Source organism: Sebastes umbrosus, chromosome 7, assembly GCF_015220745.1.
Source record: "Sebastes umbrosus isolate fSebUmb1 chromosome 7, fSebUmb1.pri, whole genome shotgun sequence".
In the NCBI taxonomy this organism is placed as follows: domain Eukaryota; kingdom Metazoa; phylum Chordata; class Actinopteri; order Perciformes; family Sebastidae; genus Sebastes; species Sebastes umbrosus.
In genome coordinates this window covers 3,323,584-3,344,413 of record NC_051275.1, presented here as the reverse complement: position 1 = coordinate 3,344,413, position 20,830 = coordinate 3,323,584, and the positions used below count along the sequence as shown (strand labels likewise).

Here is a 20,830-nt window from a genome sequence, read left to right as displayed (position 1 = left end):
GATTATGCGCTGCCTAACTAGCAAAAGTGGAGTTGGACACGCCCTAAATACACTTTAGACCATGTGCTATAGATCGCTTAAATAGAGCCCTACATCTACAGCCACAATAGGCCTTTACTGAAAAGGTATGGAACCCCCTCTCATATATCTGAGACTCAGAAGCATAGGAATGCTCAATGAGCCATGGCATCTTCACTTCTACTCAGATTTAAATGTAAAATTCATCATTCCAAAGACGTGGATTCCTCCTCTCCAAGTGTGACAAGACACAAGATACCTCTCACATCCATAAACAATGATCTTCCAGCTGTGTCACATTTACAATTGCCAGGTCATTACAGTAGATTTCTGTGTGTGTGTGTGTGTACTGTACAATTTCTTCTAAGAACAGTGCTTGAGAAGATTATTCTGTACAACTAGTTCATACTATCATCTCTAAACACTGCCTTTTGAATTTCTTACCTGAAAGGCCACTGATGACATACAGGAGGAGAAATGGTTTCCATGGTGACCCCATACTTGTTGAAGAGGGTCCCTTCTGCAAGAATGTTAGCAGGTCTGCTTCTTCATTAAAGCTGTGCCTACAAACAGAGAGAGAGAAAAAAAAACACCAATTGGTGGGAGGATATTCCTCTAGCACACTAGAACTGTCAATCCAAATCACTGTGCTAATCTCACCAAATGAGATCTTTGCATTTTGGATCAATAAAGGCTGGGTCATAAAGGACACCCCCGCGACTCCACTATTTCATGTAAATAATGACCTCACTGTGCAAAACATGGAACAGCAGTTGTTGTTACCTCTGCAGTAATTGATGTGAAAAGAAAGTGCAGCTTGTGAGGTAAACAGCGCCTGTCTATTTCTAGTTATTTATAGAACATACTCGATGTGGTACAAAAGCATTATTACTATTCAAAACATAATTTCTAAATATTTCATATAGTTTGTTAATGCATGTTGTAGGTCCCTATCCCTCCATGGGTTCTCCATAAAACAATATGCTCAAATCATAACATGACAAACTGCAGCCCAACAGGCAACAACAGCTGTCAGTGTGTCAGTGTGCTGACTTGACTATGACTTGCCCCCAAACTGCATGTGATTATCATAAAGTGGGCATGTCTGTAAAGGGGAGACTCGTGGGTACCCATAGAACCCATTTTCATTCACATATCTGGAGGTCAGAGGTCAAGGGACCCCTTTGAAAATGTCCATGCCAGTTTTTCATCACCAACATTTAGCGTAAGTTTGGAGCGTTATTTAGCCTCCTTCGCTACAAGCTAGTATGAAATGGTTGGTACCAATGGATTCCTTAAATGCCTGCTACAACCTAAAAATTGCTCCGCCCGCAGCCGGAGAGAGCAGAGGAGACACCGGCACCCGGTCGGTAACGAGAAGACAACGTAAATCTCTGTAGAGCCCCGTCACTTCACAAGACACGGAAAACCTCTGTTGGTCTGGAGGAGCTGCAGCAGTTATTTCTGCACAAACGTCCCCTGTACATTCACTAGATATTCTCAGAGCTAAACTAACTCTTCTGCAGTGTGTAGTGAGCGCGCGTTCACGTCTAGAGGTGGAGCGAGCTGAGCTGTCTGAGTGAAGGCGAGCAGGCAGAGGAGGAGGGTACAACGGCTACACGCGAACGCGCATATGCGAGCGCGCATGTGTGACGACCCGCTACATTTATGCGCGTACAAAGTTACAAATAGTCCCTTTAAAGGTCCCATATTATAAAAAAGTGAGATTTTCATGTTTCTTTATTATAAAGCAGGCTTAAGTCCTATATAAATACTGTGAAAGTATCGGAATGCTCAACCCACAGATAAATACACACAGCCGTATTCAGAAACTCTGCATTTGAAACAAGCTGTCTGGATTTCTGTCCATTTGTGATGTCACAAACATACAATATTTAGACCCTTCACACAGTTTTAAACGTAAACATTTTAAATGTGTCCCAGTTTATTCCTGGATGCAGTGTATGTGAATGTCATCAGCTGACAGGAAGTACACATGGACCCAAGCTGTTGCCTAGCAATGCAATTCTGTTGCAATTTCATCGCAGTTCCATCGAAATGCGCCAAAACGGAGCGTTTAAGACAGAGAGTAAATACAGGCATATTCAGGCCGACAGTATGAGGAAAATAAAGTTTTTTTTTAACATTACAAGCATGTAGACATGTTCTATTAGAAACACAAAATACAAGTATGAACCTGAAAATGAGCACGATATGGGACCTTTAAAGAAATTAATGGCGTTAACACAAATTTGTGCTAACGTGTTATTAGCGCATCAACTTTGACAGCCCTAGTGTATATAAATACTGCACTGCAATTCATTCCAAACAAAATGCAAACAACAACCTACAGTTGAGGCATGATATTTTACTGCTACAAGCATCAATAGCACCTTTGTAAGTTCAGCATCAAACCCTGACCACAATAACAAACACTGATATTCAGGCAAAAATTCTATGTAAAACGCAGCATCTGGACTTATGGATGCAATTCTGTTTGTAAACAATGCTAATGGCATACACTGCTGATGTGTATAAAGAGAGTGAGATCTGCTGACCTCGTTATTCGCCTTCAGTGCCATTCATCTCTACACAAAGAGCAGTACCTCTCCATCTATCTGATATTTTCTCTACGTCAACATGTTTGAATGTATGCTCTCTCTCTCTTATCCCACTAACAGGCTCTCTCATCTTCATTTAACTTGCCTGTCATTTAGATCATTAATGCAGTGGCACAGACAGCTCTGTGGGTTGAGGGAAGCATGTCCAGATCCAGCAGGAGTCGTCGTCTCACATTCATCATTTATGCCTCCTTGTCTTCGTCTCACCTCATTTGTCCCCTACCCTCCCAGAATGCACCAGCAGTAGAACTGGTGGGTTAAACAATTAGTGACTTAGGCTATCTGTTATTTAGAAAGAAAGAAAGAGGGATAAACAAACAATTATCCATTTCCCTTCCGTGTAATAAAAGCTGTTTGTGCTGTCTTTTTGCAGGTTTTTCCGCCACGTGTAATCTGCCACTCTTCTCTGTAAATTTAAGTCTTTTCTCTACGGGTGGAAATACTTTGACAAACTTTTTAGTTTTCACTGTCTTTGCTCACCGATGCAGAGAAATAAACAGCTGAAGATCTGCTGTCTAGACAGCTGTCTTCACAGGCTCGTGAAAACTGCTCTCCATTTTGGAGAAGGTTCTCACCCTCCTTCACCCCACTATGACCTTCCACTTGCACAAAGCAGCATAAAAATAAAACGTACCGTAGCTCTGTGATAGAACATGAGCAGATGCCTATTGCATACATTAAAACGCACGAGTCACCTCAGGAAAGGAAGTCTTCCTTGTCCCTTTCTTTTCAGCACTTTACTCTATTCTTGGCTGCACAGGTCAGCTTGTTGTCAAACAAACCCCTGGGTACGTGCTGGACTGAACAACTTCCACATCAGCCCTCAGTTGGAAACTGGAGTCAGAAGCACATCTCTTCCTACAGAAATCCACCAGCAGCTTCTCTGTTTGATCATCTCTGGCCTGGCAGGCCTGTAGGGTATTTTTACAGAATACAAGACAAAAGTTCTTCCAAGACCATGTTCTCGTTTGGAGTATTGTCATAAAAATGAACATTCTGCATGTTTGGTTTGGTGAGCCAAAACTATTCAGCCGCAGGTACTATAACACACACAGACATCACCTGAAAATCTGAATTTGTCTTTTTCAAGTGAGACTGCAATCCCCCCAAAAATGTAAGAAACAATTCCAAAAGGAAACATTTCAAGTGAGGAAAATTGTTGTGTACATATTTCAGCCATGTTGCAAAAGCTGACATGACAAAATGGATTGAGTTGCAGGTGCAGTTTTGACAGGTGCTTACAATAAGTCACAGACCTGCAAACTCTAGAGTGAGTCTAGAAAAGGTGGCAAGATACAGAAATCAGGTAGGGGGTATGTGAATTTTAGAGAATTTAATACGCAAATGAAGCCTTTGGGGGCATTTTGAGATTAGAATACAATGAGGAAAACATCTTATTTTGATAAACAAATAAGTAGGACTGTCAACTGCTTAAAATAGATTAATCACACATTTTTGTATCTGTTCAAAATGTACCTTAAAGGGAAATTTGTCAAATGTATGTATATATTTATTACTGGAAATCAAGTAACAACACAAAACAATGACAAATATTGTCCAGAAACTCTCACAGGTACTGCATTTAGCATAAAAAATGTGCTCCAATCATAACATGGTAAACTGCAGCCTAACAGGCAACAACAGCTGTCAGTGTGTCAGTGTCCTGACTTGACTATGACTTGCCCCAAACTGCATGTGATTATCATAAAGTGGGCATGTCTGTAAAGGGGACACTCGTGGGTACCCATAGAACCCATTTTCATTCACATATCTGGAGGTCAGAGGTCAAGGGACACCCTTTAAAAATGGCCATGCAGTTTTTCCTCACCAAAAATTAGCGTAAGTTTGGAGCGTTATTCATCCTCCTTCAAGACAAACTAGTATGACATGGTTGGTACCAATGGATTCCTTAGGTTTTGTAGTTTATATGATGTCAGTATCTAGCTTTAAAACTGAGCCCACTACAACCAAAAACTTCAAGTTGCGTTAATGCGTTAAAGAAATTAGTGGCGTCAAAACTAATTTGCGTTAATGCATTATCGCATTAACTTTGACAGCCCTACAAATAAGTTTAATAGCATAATTATACATATTATATTATTGGATTATAATTATTGATACATTATTCTGTTCATCACTTTATTGTTTCAGCTGGTAAATGTGGAGATAATTATTATTTATTTATAGATATTTTATATATTCCTTTACAAACTAGCTTGTTAGCTTTCCACCACTGGTAACTGAGTCGAGAAACTCCATGAAGTTAGTTAGTTAATGCTAGCTAGTTTAGCCAACATTAAATATCAGGAAGGTGGTTTTAAACTATCCGCAATGTTACTTATGTTGCATTGTTCCGCAAAGCAGTTTATTTGCATCCCACGGATAATCATTCTCCCTCGTAATTCACTTTAGCCTGAGCAAATACTGCACAATAGAAACAATGCACGTTAATGCTCTTCGGATTCACATGGATGACCTGGTTGACAATAAAAATGGCGAGTTTGCAGGTACGAAATCAATCCATCGCTCATATGGGTCCAAAATAAGTAAAGGTGGACCTTTTGGAATACAAAAGCTAGTTGCATTGTTTTTTGTCTTTTCTTTCAGTTTGAAACAGCTAAATGTATGATGCTGCCGAGTGAGACGCTAGTACTGCAACAAGGACACAATCCGTCACCAGCTTCCCATCTGGAACACTGACAATTGAGTTTAGAAGTATAATTTTGTTTTGAGATTTTTTTAACATTTGATGATAAAATTCTCAGAAATTCAAGTGCCCAACACATCCTCATGTTACACATATACGTATATACAGTACATTAACAATATTTGTCACGCACTGCCGATTAACAATGTGATCAGTTACACTGCTTAGCCGTCAGTCTGACAGCACAATGGATAGTTTGATGTTTTTTCCAACAAAAAGCGACACACAGAGCTGAAATGTTTCATGGCTCACACACAGGCAAGGTGCATGTCAATGGCTTATTTACAGTTTAGGAAGAAGGAGAAGAGGAAAGAATCAGCTTCAAATTAGTATTGGTATCATCATATACTCATTGTTATGGTATCAGTCTCGAAAAAGAAAAAGTGTTATCAAATAATCTCTCAAATTTAAAATTGCAAAGGTACAAAATACATTGTATTGCTTCTGCATATCAGTTGTAAAGTATAAGTCATGATTACAGTAAATGTACAGTAGATGCAAAATGTTTAGAGAAGATGCGTTATCTTGAAAATACTACTTCTTTAGTTACCTGTGACTTACAGTAAGTGAGGTTTGGGATGTGAATCTCTCTCGTCTACTGTCAGTATTTATCAGAGAGCACGGGTCCCTTGTGTGTATCGAATAAAGTTGGTCTGCACTCAGGCAACGTAAAGTTCACCCTCCTTGACTGCTCAGTGTCTCTCAGAACTCTGCCAGACATGTCCTTCGTGGTCTCAGCTTTCACTTTCCAGTCAACCATATATTTTATACGGGAGAAAGAAATGGTAGAATTGTTTTTGATTCACAAGAGACGCAAAGCATATAGAGCTTAGAGCATAATGGCATGAAAGAGTGGGCTCGATTAGGCAGCAACACCTGCCAACGAAACATGAAATAGATGACAAGCACAGCGTAAACATATCAAATACACAATCCACCAATTATACAGACTAAATTATTCTAATTCGAACATCCTTTAAATTATATTATGTGGCCACTGTTCTACACTTTTCACTAATGCACACAGGCTTAAACTACTGAAACTGGTCCAGGAGAGGAATCATATATCCAATTAATTTCATATCTGTTTCCCTGACAGCGGAATCTTCTCTGTTTTGGTCTTTCATGTAGTAGTCTTCAAAAACAGTACACTCCATAGTACCCTGCAACTTTTCCTGGTGTGTGCTATATATGTTAGGGGGGCTGTGGAGCTGGATTCTGCCTCTGCCACACTTCTGTCCAGGCGATCTCAGCCCAGCCAGATGGTTATTAATGAGGTAGTGTGCAGGGTGCAACACGGTGCAACACGGTGCACTGACGCTTCTGAATGCGATGCATCTACTTAGTCTCATGCCCGTGTTTACAGAGGGCTTGTTACACATGAAACAAATGCAGACATTGGTTTGCCAGGCTGATGTGTGACAACCCAAGTAACAAACATCACATGATAACCACAGTAGCTGCATTCTCATCAGCCACTTTTAGCAGTGTTATTGTGTAATTTCAAGACAATGCAAGACAGCATTATGTGCCTCTGACAGCCTTGTAGAAATTGTATGAAAGAGCTGTTCACTACAGTGAGTCTGTACTATGTATTTTTACAAGTACTGTCGTAGTATATGTGAAAGGGGTGGGAAAATAAATTGATTCACCTATGTTTTGCTATTTAAAAAAAAAAAAAAAAGTTTTTAAAATATTTTTTTTAATGCCAGATTCGATATATTTGCTTCATTTGAGTCTATCCGGAGGTAAAAGGAAGTTACCGCTTGTATTGTTGTAGTCTGAGTAACATCACGTAACATATCTGTTCCGTATCCGTCAACAAAAACAAACCGTAGCGAGTCGAAACGACAAAGCAGAAAACGGCAGAGGGTCCGCGTGGATACGACCTACATCCTCACATGTTAAATCCAGCGTGGTAAACACTACACATCCAGTAAAGGATGGAAACACTTTGGGTTTCACACATTACCAGGAAAAGCAGAGCTAGACATCACGGCTAAAGCTGCATGCTAACTCTGTCACGGACAGGAAACGTTATCGTATTGCGTTAACGTGCGGTCAAGCCAGCCGTCACACCCGATGGAGCTGACCATGGATATATAAGGAGAACCGAGCTGACGGGAGAGCTAGCGACGGACTTGGCGAAGTTAACAGAAGTATACACGTGTGGCTATGTCCGGTTTTTGAAATAAGGTGTTAACAAAGGGAACTGCATACAAAATACATTTATGGAAATAAGATTGTATTAACCAGAAGTATAAAACATTATATGTCCCTTTATAAATAAATACAAAGAAAATACCACTAATTTGTGAAGGACATGTCTTTATTCTTTGATTTTTGGGTTGCTGGGAAACATTTTTTTTTAATAATTCCTGACAATGACTGATATAATTGACTTCAGGACATCGCACCCTATTTTTCCCTGATAATGCAACACAATGTAACGTTACCTGTTAGCAGCAAGTGGGCAGCACAGGCCTGCTTGGTTAAGTAACGGAGCTACTAACGTTACCAGAGGTGCCATTCAGTTATTATTATGAGGCGTTCGAAGTCTGCTCAGGAAAAAGGACTACTGGGCGAAGGTAAATTACAGTATTATCATGATGTGCTCAAATATAATCTCGTAAAATTATGGTTTTCGCGAAAAACTTGAATAAATCCAGTTGTTTGAAGGAGATTTTTTCACATCAATATAAAATAAATATTAGAGAGGGAAGTATGACCTGTTTAACTTCCTAACAACTTTCCAAGATTTTTTTTAATCAAAGAAAATATTCAAATATTCATAATCATTTGAATTGTGTGTTTTTATGTAAATAACCACTATAGATGACAATAACAAAGTACAGTACAGTACTGTGTACACTACACTCCCTCCATGGTGTAATTCGAACAATGTAATTTACCATGTATATAATGTGTTTTTGTCTAAAATATATCAAACATTGAATGACGTCAGCTCTAAAATGTTATTCCTTCACTTAGCCCATGGATTTCAAAAGTGGCAGATAACATTTCTGAGTGGCTGACAAAAACAATACTTGCCTGCCACAGTAGCAGGCAGTTAAAAAAGGTAATTCCAGACCCTGCTAGTAGGTATGTACATTCCAAGCAAAAATACTATTCGATAATCACTGGGAATTAGTCAATTATTCCGTCGTCCCGGCCCTAATATGTACCATGTTTGCCAGCACCAACATTTTGTGTATTATTGGGGGAAATTCACCAACTTGTTACAGATTATTCAACAACTAGCCTGTTTCTCTAGATGCCATTGATCTAACCTTTTTGTTTTTCACCAAAGGTATTAGAGCAAACAAAGGTTGAGTTATAAAGACAAGCGGAGGCCAGGACGACAAATGTCATACCCAGATATACACAGATCCTGATTGTAATTATTGTCTTCACACCCTCTCATCTCACCTTGTCACCAATTCCAATTAGATGCATCTTGTGCATCAAGGAAGGTAAGTCGTCGTCGTCGTCCCCTCCCCCACACACTCACACACACACACACCAACATACTGTGTTAAATTACAGCAAATACAAGTAGACAAAACCTATCAAAACAAACTGTCTTTGTCATGTGTGAAATTTGCTTTTTTTTGTATTGTTGATTTTTAACAATACATTTTTACAACAATACATTTTTATCTTATTATTTTTTGTATAGTATGAATGGAACTTTGTGTATTTAAATGAGATACATCAAGTAATAACATGATAAAACAATGGGTAACATGATGTTAGCTTTTGGTTCTTTTTCCGATTACTAAATGCAAGCGCTTACACCCACCATGTAATTTGTGCTAATGACAATAATAAGTGGTAGAGATAGTAGTGATTACAGTAGTGGTAGGGATAGTAATAGCATAGTTCTAGCAGCATCTCTAATGGTGCCAATAGCAGCAGAACAAGTACTTAGCAGCAGCAAACATCTGCTTTCTCCTCAGAATATAATCATTCTAAAAATATGTGCAAGAGGCAGTGAGTGAATGGCTCTTCACTGCTGTCTATGATACTCATCTCTGCTGCGCTTGCTCATTGATTTGTGGATATTGTGACATGAACACTTGAAGACATGCGTGTGTATTACAGACATTTTGTCCTTATTAGCATTTGCTCTACTAATAGGAATATGAGACTTACATTTTGTGTCGATCTAATACATTGTAGTGCCGTACATATTTTTATTTGTATAGCTAATTAGTTATACAACTTCCTAAAATGAGATAAATGTGCCTTTATTCTGGGTGTAGACAGATCTGGAACAAACCAGACAAGAAAGCACCACATGCCAGTGGAGCAGAGTTCATTTGAAGAGCCACCTTTACCTGTTTCTAAAGCTTCATTTTAAAGTGACACTTGGTCCTGGACAATACTTCCACACACACATTCTTTCATCTGTAAGTGTTAGGGCAATTGTACATGTCATCATGTACAAACAAAAGCTGGAGTGGATTTTCCCTTTAAATTACTCTGCCAACTCCAGACCGGAGTAGATTTGTGTAACTCTTCCTCCATGGTTCTATAGTGTGAACAAAAGCAGCAACATTTGAAGGTAAAGCACACAAGGCATATGGCAGTCTTTGTTACGTAGCAACTGCTTCCTGATAGGGATCTCGATGTGATGTGAAAAATATATACAAGAATTTCTAAATGGGGATCAGTCACACTTAAGTTATTATGACAGTTAATTATTTAGTTTTTGTATAATTAGAAGTAATTCATAAAATATTTGTATTGTTATTGTATTGTAAAAAGCCTTGGAACTGGTTTGACCTTGAATCAACATTAAAAAACAAGCACAATGTTTTAACATAAATCCTAAGTCGAAATAACTTTCAGTAGCAGTAATGCTGCACAACTAAATCACCTGTTTTACATGTCCTATCTACCCAAGTATTTCTCAGAAAAAAAAAAGAAGAAGGATTTGCATTAGAGCTTCACAATTAATAAATAAAGCAATAAGGTATATGCAAGTTTCAAATCACACCAGGCGCAATCTTTGTTAAAGGCAAAATGTGTGTCAAAATACCATTTTAGATGAAATATTGTGGTGCTGCAGAGATGTCCTGGCCTACACATCATATTCTACAGACTTAAGTAAACACCTTTGTTTCACTCACACCATGGTAATCGTAATGTTTCTCAATGAAAATGACAATAATGATGTTAAAATGATCATTCCCTCTAATATCGGAAATCATATCTCAATTGCAATATCAGTCAAAATAATCGCAATTAGAATTTTTTTCAAAATCGTTCAGCCCTAATTTGCGATTAGGGATGCGATTAGTGACCCTAGTCGATTAAACGTTGCTGCCCTCCCTGGTCGGTACCAGAAATACTAGTCGGTTAAACATATTATTATTTTATTAATATACACATTTAAATTACATATTCATATGCTGTCTCAGCTATTGCTGTGGAGAGCCATCACTCCTCATGCAGCAGTGGCGGCTCTCTGCTCTGAACTCATCAGCCGCTCCTGACTCACTTTCATGACACTGCGTTCTCCCAGCCCTGCCTGCCGCCACCTGCCGGCTAGCCGCCTAGCACATATGCTAAATACAGACTAAAGCTAGCAACCTAGCGTGCTGAATCCACGAAGCAGGCTAACACCAGCTAGCTCAAAGAATCAAACTTGCAGGCTAAAATACTAATGTAGAAGTGATGCAAAACCAAAAGTCTTTTTAGACCACAATTGGTCTAAAGCCTGGAGCACACAGCGCGCTTCATGCTCGCGTGACGGCAACGTCGCGTGTTGTTTTTTATTTCGGCGTCCATGTTAACAGGTTAGAGTGGACACACTGCCCGCATGAGACGCGCGTCAGACGTGCGTCAGACGCGCGTCTGACGTGCGTCTATTTTATAGAATAGAAGGCTCGCCTATTTTACATGCGAGCCGCTTACCTCTCGGCTGCGTCTCCCAGCAGCAACAGACAGTGAAGGTGATCTATTGACAGTATATGAACATCATACCAGCAAGATTACTACAGTTTCCATGTCTAGACATCTGTAGAATATGTCACTGACCATCAATATTTTATACTTCCTATCTAGATTTCAAAATAAAAGGCCTCTAGCGTTTTTAGTGCACAGAATCATTCATTCATTAACACAATGCTTTTATTCTGAAATACTCTAAATAAAGCAGTTGTCTGCTTGCAGGTTTCCATCAAGTTAATATAGTACAGGCTTTTAATTTTGTAAACACTGTAGTAGTCATAGCAGAAACCCTACATATGCTATAAATATAATAGACTGGGTTAATAGGTTATAAGAACATCAGGTGATGGGCAGTATTTTCCCGATGCGCTCTCTCTCTCTCTCTCTCTCTCTCTCTTTCTCTCTCTCTCTCTCTCTCTCTCTCTCTCTCAAGAAACACCAGGTAACTTTATTGTTCTTTCTTTTAGAGGTGTTATTTAATTTTTTTAAAGATATTTAATAATAATTTTCGTTTTCTAAAGGTTAACAAATAACGAAACTGTTTATTTTGCTTTGTTTTATAATAATAAAAAAAACCCACTTTACTTATATTTATCATTCTGAAATACTTCAGGTGTTTTTCTCCATCAAGGCGCAGTTCAGCAACAAGGTGGTGAAAAGCTCCAAGTTGCCTGAGATGTCGGAACATCAGCATTTATAATGTAAATTGCTGTCCCGCCCCAGATGTAATTAAGTCGTTTTCGATAAAAGCCGCAACCTGGAATGCTGTAGAACAGGAACCCGAAACCCCCTGGAAATGTTGTTTAAAACTGTGCCAGTCAAAGTGAAGAGGGATTGCTGTAGGCTCTCTCTTACTACTAATGTATTTATTTATTTTTTTGTATTAATATATAGCCCACAGAAATCCCTCTTCACTGTCAATGAAGAGGGATTTATATATATATATACATATATATATATATATAGCCCATAGAAATCCCTCCTCACTGTCAGTGAAGAGGGATTTATATGTATATAAATCCCTCTTCACTGACAGAAAAGAGGGATTTATATGGGCTATATATTAATATTTATGTATGAATTTATTTGCTTGTTTTTAATAATATTTACAAATTACCACACAGTTCTTACCCTTTTTTGTCTTAAATAAATATAAATCACATTTATTATGAAGTTAAATGGCCATTAAAAGGCAAACTCTATGTAGAAAGAAAGGGCTATCAGCAACAGCAAAAACACAGCTGACAGGTAGCTCCGAGACGCTCCCGAGACGTGGGTAACTCGCGTCTAGTGTGAACACCCTAGGTGGGCATGACGCGGCCACGACGTGACGCTGCCGTCAGGCGAGCCTGAAGCGCGCTGTGTGGCCCGGGCGTAAGCTGGCGCTTCATCAAAAATTAACGTTATGGCACACACCGGTGTGGACACAGAGGACTTGATTTCAGTTGTTGAAAAATGTTTTGATTACGATTTCAAATGTCTCTTATAATATACGCAATATTTTTCAGACAATGTTTAACCTTATAGATTATATTCTGCTCAATTTGGACTGTTTTCTTATGGTACATGTCCACAGCCGCCATCCTTTCCACGCTTCCCATTCATTGTCTATGTAAGCAGCCGTGCAATGCATTCTGGAAGCGTGACGGAGTGTCACGTTGGCCGCTCATCATTTGCATAAAGTTGAGGTCTAGGCAATTTTATGCAAATCACATGCGTCTGACGTGACTCGCCGCCTCTGGAAACTCCCCAGAAACTTTTAAACTAACCGTTGTTGATCCAAAATAAAGACAGATTCAGCAACTGCACGGCTTATTTCTTGGATGAAATGTTTTCAGAAACACATTTTGGTGAACTATTTTCGTAATCTGTCTAGTGGCAGCCCATCAAGCGTCCAATGATGGGAAGCGAGGGGATCCCTTGTGATAAAAAAAAAGCCCCTGTGGACATGTACCATGGATGTTTTCTTACTTTCAGACTAGTCCACTAGTCCAAGTTAAAACTTCCCTTTAAATATCAAGAACATCCCTAATTTGTAAATTGTAGCTGAAAAAGACAGCAAGTATTGCTCAGAGATAATGTGTATTTCAGCCTATACAAGCTACTAAGCTCTTTAGGATGAGTCTCGTTACACAGACTGGAGGTTTTAATCCGAGTGCAAGGGGATGAAGTTAAAACATGATAATACGGGGATTACTCTCACCAGTTTCTCTCCTTTGACCAAAACAAGCCCTTTGTTAAATGGACATATTTTCTAGATTAGCCTTTAGCTAAGCCATGTTAAAGCCATGGCCAACTCTTAAAAACAACTAATAGCAGGGACCAGGTGCAGGAGGGGATCATGGTAAATGCTTTTGATTGGAATTTCTCCATTTTCAGTCCCTGGACCAGCAACTTAAATTGAGCTCTTCCCTCCCTCGGCAAATACCAAATGGAACTACACAGTTGCCTGCAGTAAAGCAACAACATCTGTACCCGATTAAAAAAGGGTTAAAAATAGAATTAAAGCTATAGTATGCAACTTTATGCTTTGAGGCAAGTTGTGTATCATTTGTCCCGCCATCAGCCCCCTCAGTTGGTCATATTCCCACTCCTTCACTTGTCACTCATCTTGATGAACTGTCTGCTTATAAAAGGCATGTATAGCCTGGGGGTGAGGTAAACAGCATATATAAAGCCATCAAAGGTGTCGTAGAAGCAGGTGGTGAATGCAGCCAATCTGCGAGCAATGTCAATGTTCGTATTGTTTTCCAATGGGTCCTGTCTGCTTTACATTGTTCCCTATAAGCTGTGGCCAATAGGCCAGAAAATGAAATGCAAGTAAAATCATTGAAAAGCCAATTTCAGGCAAACAGTGGGAGGTGAAATTAATGTGTTGCATAATTTAGTTGTTGAAAAAGCTTACATATTGTAACCTTATAGTATTTAATAGATTCACAGATTTTTGTTTTTTCCATCATCTCAACATTCAGCATATGTCTGACTGGGGTCCAGCTAATCAATTAAATAACCAACAATCTCCACGTCAACTATTCATTATTTTTTCTTCACACCCAAAGCATTCCAACATCACCGCCTGCAGCTATTAAAATATATTATGCCACTCAAAACTGCATTTGGACTAGAAAGACCAGAGGGGATCCTGCATTAATGCAGAAACCTCTACTAATAGCATGCACTTAATTCTGGAAGCAAAATCTGAAGAGAATTTACTGCAACCACCTTGTACAGTAAACTAAGTATTGTGACCGGAATGACTCATTAAACATTTAATGTCATGTTTACATGTTGCTATTGTTAGAAATATTTGTTTGTGTGATTGAGGAATAAAAGAAACTGCTTCTTTTTAGAGAAGAGAGGAAAAGTGGAAACCAGATGATGGTTAAGTAGCAATTTACTGTAAACACGTCCAGTAAAATGAGAATATAGAAAGATCTGTTGGTTGGTATGTTCTCTGCCAAATATTGTTCGTCTTTTCAATAAGTAGTCAAGTAGCACTCCTAAAGAAGCATGTGGACTAATAACAATAAATGCTGAATTTCTGAATATAAACATCTTTAAAGAGCATTTACTGGTTTTCAAAGTGTTTTAGACAAAATTGAAAAAAGAAAATACTAATTTATAGCTAAAGTGGTTAGTGGTCTATTTTCCACTGAGGTAACTGAGCACAAGGACAAACTGTAGAAGTTCAGGTTTTAGCAAAATAGTTTATTATATTGAATGCAAAGTTTCAGATGGTGAAAACTTGAAATCATCAAAGCAAGTTGTCACTTGTCAACAAGTGTAACGTGAACCAAATACATTCACTTATTTCCCTGCTTCCTCTGATATGGCTCTGCTAAGCATAATGCCTAGCCTGAGGATGTCTGCATCTATCCCACACATGCACAACTAGAAAATCTCTATTTTGTGTGGGGAAACCCAGAGGATGCAACATGCACTTGTATTTGAAACAGAAAACTAAGCCGAAACAGGTCTATAGGTAAAAGGTCTACTCCATTAACACACCAAACACCTTGGGGACACAATACCAGCTTCCAGACTAACTATACATAAAAAATGGCCATTAAAGGGCATATACAGTATCATACTCATTTTCAGGTTCATACTATATTTTCGGTTTCTACTAGAACATGATTACATGCTTTAATGTTCAAAAAACACATTATTTTTCTCATCCAGTCTGTCTGAATATACCTGTATTCACCCTCTGTCTGAAACACTCCGTTTTAGCGCCTGTCTCTTTAAGCACTGAACAGGTGAGCTTTTTATATGTCATTGATTCTGCGGTCTGTGCTGCTTTAATATGGAACGGTAAGCTATTCCACAGATTGGGGACGGCCACCGCAAAGGCTTTATCGCCCCTGTTTTTGAGTCTAGTTCTGGGGACATCCAGGAGCATCTGATTGGTCGACCTCAGTGCTCTAACTGGAGGATGAATGTGCAATAGTTCTGCTAGATAGATGTGGATAGATGTCCCCTTTAATACATCTCTTCTATCTCCAACAAGACAATTGCAAATAGAGCGCTCCAGGGATGACGTATTTGTGAAGACCAACCAGGAAGTTAGCATCACCCTGGGTTCCCTCGACAAAAAAAACTAATAGGATTTTCCCATTGGTTTTAAGATTATTGCAGAAAATAAGCTCTGTGGCAAACACACGTTGATGACACTTACACGTTTTGTTCAGCAAGATAATCTCCACAAATGATTACCACTTTTATGATCTTTGAATTGTAAATGCAATTGCCAGAAGTAAAAAGCTAACATTAGGCTATAAACAAACTACACCACGGTCACATGAGCGCGAGTATACACAACGAGGCCGTAAAGGAGGACGAGTCGGCGTGATGGCGTAGCCACTTGTTAACAACCGCCTTCTTTAAGACACATAAAGGCTTCAAAATTCACAAGTGGGATATTTTCTGATGTATTTCATGTTGTGGAACAAAACATTAAAATCTCTTCAGCTTGTGTGAACCACAGACCCTATTTCAGGCTTCTAACTAAAAACCCATTGACTTCCAGACAAGGGAACCGAAGTGTTAAAATGCTAACTCATTTCCGGATTTTAGGACTCATTCCTGTAGCACTCTGTGTATTGTGAACAAACATATTGTATACTTTATATATATGTAAACTTTACTATTGCTAATTATTAAGCTAAATAAACTGATTAGTCTGTCCTTGAAAAGCAGAGTCAAACTGTAGTGATGATGTCATCTACGGACACATCCTGGAGCTGCTTCACAGACAGTGAATAATGACACAACTCCTGGGACACGATGACAGCACCCATGGTGATCTGACTGGGACACGGGGACATTTTCTGAATCACAGCTGAAAGCCCCTACATTCAAATAAAACTCATTTGGATGCAATATTTAAAAAACGAAGAATCCTCTGAGCCCACAGCGGCACTCATTAACTCAGTCTCACTGGATCAGCTCCAAAAAGGTCACCTGATGACATCACAATTCAAGTCTTGATGCTCAGCTTTACATCTTAGGGGGGGCACTGTGTTTGTAGATACGGAATTTGCTGTTCAAAATATTCTGAATAGCATAATGCAAGTTCTGTTTCGAGTGGAATTTCTCTTTAAAGAATGTTTTTAGTAACATAGATAGACTTTTACAAGTATCTTTTTATAGGTTGTATCAAATAGCTACTTTTCAACAATCATTTACACCCTATTCATTCTCAGTTACAGTCTGACATTGATGAGACAGATATAATACGATCCTGCATTTGGTCTAACAAGCGCACCATGAATGTTCCTGATCAGTGGCTTATTGTCTCTGATGAGCTTTACAGGCATATGAATGGAACAATAGTGGCTATCAGCATTCCCAGGAGGGATGACATCTTCCCATTTGAAGCCTTTGACTTATTCAGAGCAATTCTCCATTGAATGTGAAGACACACCGTAACCCTTATAACAATATTCAGTCCAACTCCAGGGATGATGTCTATTAAAACAGGGTCATTGATGGTTATCCAAATGGGTAATGAAAATCTAATTGGGGTAAACACTTTGTTAATTATTTGGTCCTTAAGAAATACGCAATGTAATAACCATCAGTGCTGTGTCCTCAAGCCTCAGTGAGCCGCTTTCAATTGGTGTACTCATGTATCTGCTCACTACTTCTTTTTGATGCTTAACCGTCCATTCAGCTGGAAAGGATGTCTCGAAGTTTGTGTCAAATCATGCCCCAAAACCTGGTAAATTGGCGTGAAAGTGTAAACTGCGACTTGTTTGTAACAGAGACAATTAAGTACTACTTTTTGGTAGCTTTGCGATAAGTCATCACAACAAGAAAACCACAAAACGTCAGCCCTGAAAAATGTTTCTCCTACACCCTCAGGCTATTTAGTGTGTATTAGTGCAGATCCACCGGCGTCTCCCACACAGAGACAGAAGAGACAACTTCTGCCCACGCTTCACTGGCACACATTCACAGAGAATGGCTAGTGTAGATAAAAAAATAAAATGTGACTGTCACACAAAACAGGTGGAATTCCTGGAGATGAGTGCGTGTTTTCTAACTCTGGCCTCATACCTGACATTCAGCTGACTGCTACGGTTGAGGCAAACGATGTGTGAATGTTCAGAAACAGTTTCCTATTCATTATTTGAACAGTTTGTGCGTTTGTGTCTCCTTCGTCACAAGCGACATCCCAGAAACTACCGACCCGATTTTGACAAAACTTGCCTGAGTGATGTGTCTTATTCTTAAGAAACCAGCATTTCATAAAATTACAATGATTTGCTTAAGGGGCCCCACAGCATCATATCTCCCGTCTTGTTTGACATGCCATCGGGATAGTTTGTAGAGATGCAAATCATCACGAGAAATGTTTCCATACCGACACAACCGAGTGTGTTTTTTCCATATTTTAGAAACAAAGTGGATGTTGCCGGTTGACAGCATTTTCAGTTTGTTCGTTTTTTGGTCAACAAAGCAGCTCCCTGTTGTATTTTGGAGATACATCACAGATTCAAGTCTTGATAATTAGGCCAGGATCTGAAATTAATTTTTTTCACTTCCTGTGAAAAACATATGCATGGTAAATTACAGTGTTCGAATTACACCGTCGCTTCCGGGGGAGCCCTGCGTGCTATTGCATCATTGTGCATGCGTAACAGTCAGAAAGCATCGATACAGAGGAATCGATAGTCATGGTCTCACAGAGGCACGACATGCCACGGAATCGAACAACTAGGAACCGGTTCTCAACGGGAACAGATTCACTATTCCCATCTCTAGTGTTTTCCCTGTCTGCCAAAGTGGCATGACGATTTTATCAGCCACTGCCGACAATTTACCCACATTTGGCGAGTGGTCGGTGCTAATTTCAGACCCTGATTTGAACTCACAATTTATCCATTGTGCCATTCGAGCAGAGATCTAAGTGAATTCATGACATACCAGACATGTAACTTATTAAAAATGGATAATTAAACTCCCATGATCACTGATGACACCCTCCTGCTACCTTCAATAGATTTTTAAAATAAGGCTATAATTAATACACTGTGATAAAGCGGTGTAGACAAAGGCGTTCTGTACAGTGGGTCTCCGGACGCACAATTATCTCTTCTGTACGTTTTCTTCATCCTTTCTACCGTGTAGTATAGCTGTCTCAAGTCTCTTGCTACCACTTTTCACCCCTCAATGGTTTTAATTGTCCTGATGACCTCAATCAAAAGGCAATTACCAAAGAGAAGAGCAGCGCAGGCAATTATTGTGTTCAACACGAGACAGAGCACACCTGAATGGAGCCAGCACCTTTCACAGTGGTAAAATTACATGTGCAGCCGGTGATGGCTGTCGTGATGAAGAAGCGAGCATGAAGTATGTGCCTGAAATGCTTATGTGTCCTTAGAGAAGACGGAATATGAGAAGATACTGACACTTCAAAGCCCAATGAGCAAGGTGCTGCCGTTTGAAGTGGCACACATACATGAAGTTATGTGGAAGAATTCAGGGCAAACCCAGATGAGTGGGAAAATAGGTTAAGAGGGACTGCAAGCACACAGACATTTCTACTCTCCTATTGAGTAAGTGAAACTAATTTTCTCAGAATTTGGAAATCCTCTATATTAATTATTGATTGTGCCGATTGTCATTGCAGTCAAAATGGGGCATATTCCATAAACCTAAATCATCATGAAATGCATTGTCTGGGGTTGTTAAAATCCATCATTGTTTCAAGAATCGATGCAGGGATGCACACTGAGGCTGGAGAAATGGCATTGTTACATGTCATTTCCTGGACTGTAAGCCACATAAGTGCTCATCATCCGTGCAGCTGTTGGGGATTATGGGAAGGGAACAGTTATTTTGTGTATTTATGAAGAGATAGAGAAGAGAAGTCCATGTCACAAACAAAAAAAAAAAAAATTGGTAACACTTTCCATGACACCCATCTCTATAATGCATTATAAACATACTTATAATGCCATATAATCTGCTTCTAGCATTGTATGATTTTAGTTATTAGCATTCAGACATATTCATAACGCTTTAAAACAATAATCATAAACTATAAAGTATGTATAATGACTTATAAGGTCAAGTATCATATTTGCTGGACTGACATTTCTTTTGCAAGGATCGTAGTGTATTATAATTCCCATAGTTGTAATACATACACAATTATTTTTGTAATGCATTATAATCACTGTTATTATGCATTATAATGTGACTATAAGTGGTCATTGTTGCTTTAAGAAAAGTGAAAAATATATCATTAAATCTATGCAATAACAAGGCACAAAACATTGTAAAATGAATTTGCATAAAACAATGAGCAGTAACTTATAATCACATTAGATTGCATTATTGTATTGTATTTATTATTATATTGTAATGCATTATAAGTGATTATAATGCATTACAAAAATACTGTAATCTATTCCAACTATAGGAATTATAATACACTATGATCCTTGCAAAAAAAGACAGTGAGTGACCTGTAATTATGAAATAGTGTGATACTTGACCTTATAAGTCATTTTAAAATGCTTTATAATGTGTTATGATTATTGATATAAAGCATTATGCATATGTAGTATGACTTATGACTATAATCATACAGTGCTATAAGCAGATTATAACGTATTATAAGCATGTTTATAATGCATGAGCGTCATAGAAAATGTTACAAAAAGTCAAATATTTTTGGAAATGCTGGATAATATTTAAAACTGTGCAGAGTTGAATTTAGCACAATATCATGCCATGATATAATATCAAAATGCATCGAAATATAACATTGTCCTAAATTAAACAGCTGAACAACAAAATCAAGCAACAATTGCATTCCTGCTAAGTTAGACACATTTTAAGATGTCACTAGTAATGTCTTGTCATCATTCACACAGTCATCTCTTCTATCTAGTGTTTTGAGACAACTAAAACTATTTGTAACTTGCCAAATATATAAAATCATAAAAAAAACTGGTATTTATTCTTACTGATGCACCCTTTCAGCGCTTTTCTGCTCACCCCTCTTCCAAAC

General features: G+C 38.7%; 1 protein-coding gene across 1 annotated transcript in view; it reads right to left on the bottom strand.

Annotated features, from left to right (window-relative positions):
- The window catches only part of cntn5 (contactin 5), a 176,704-nt gene that overhangs the window by 130,730 nt on the left and 25,144 nt on the right, over window positions 1–20,830 (bottom strand). The window contains 1 exon segment of the mRNA XM_037775644.1: window positions 463–581. Coding sequence (XP_037631572.1) covers window positions 463–517 — 55 coding nt within the window. The 5' untranslated portion in view covers window positions 518–581.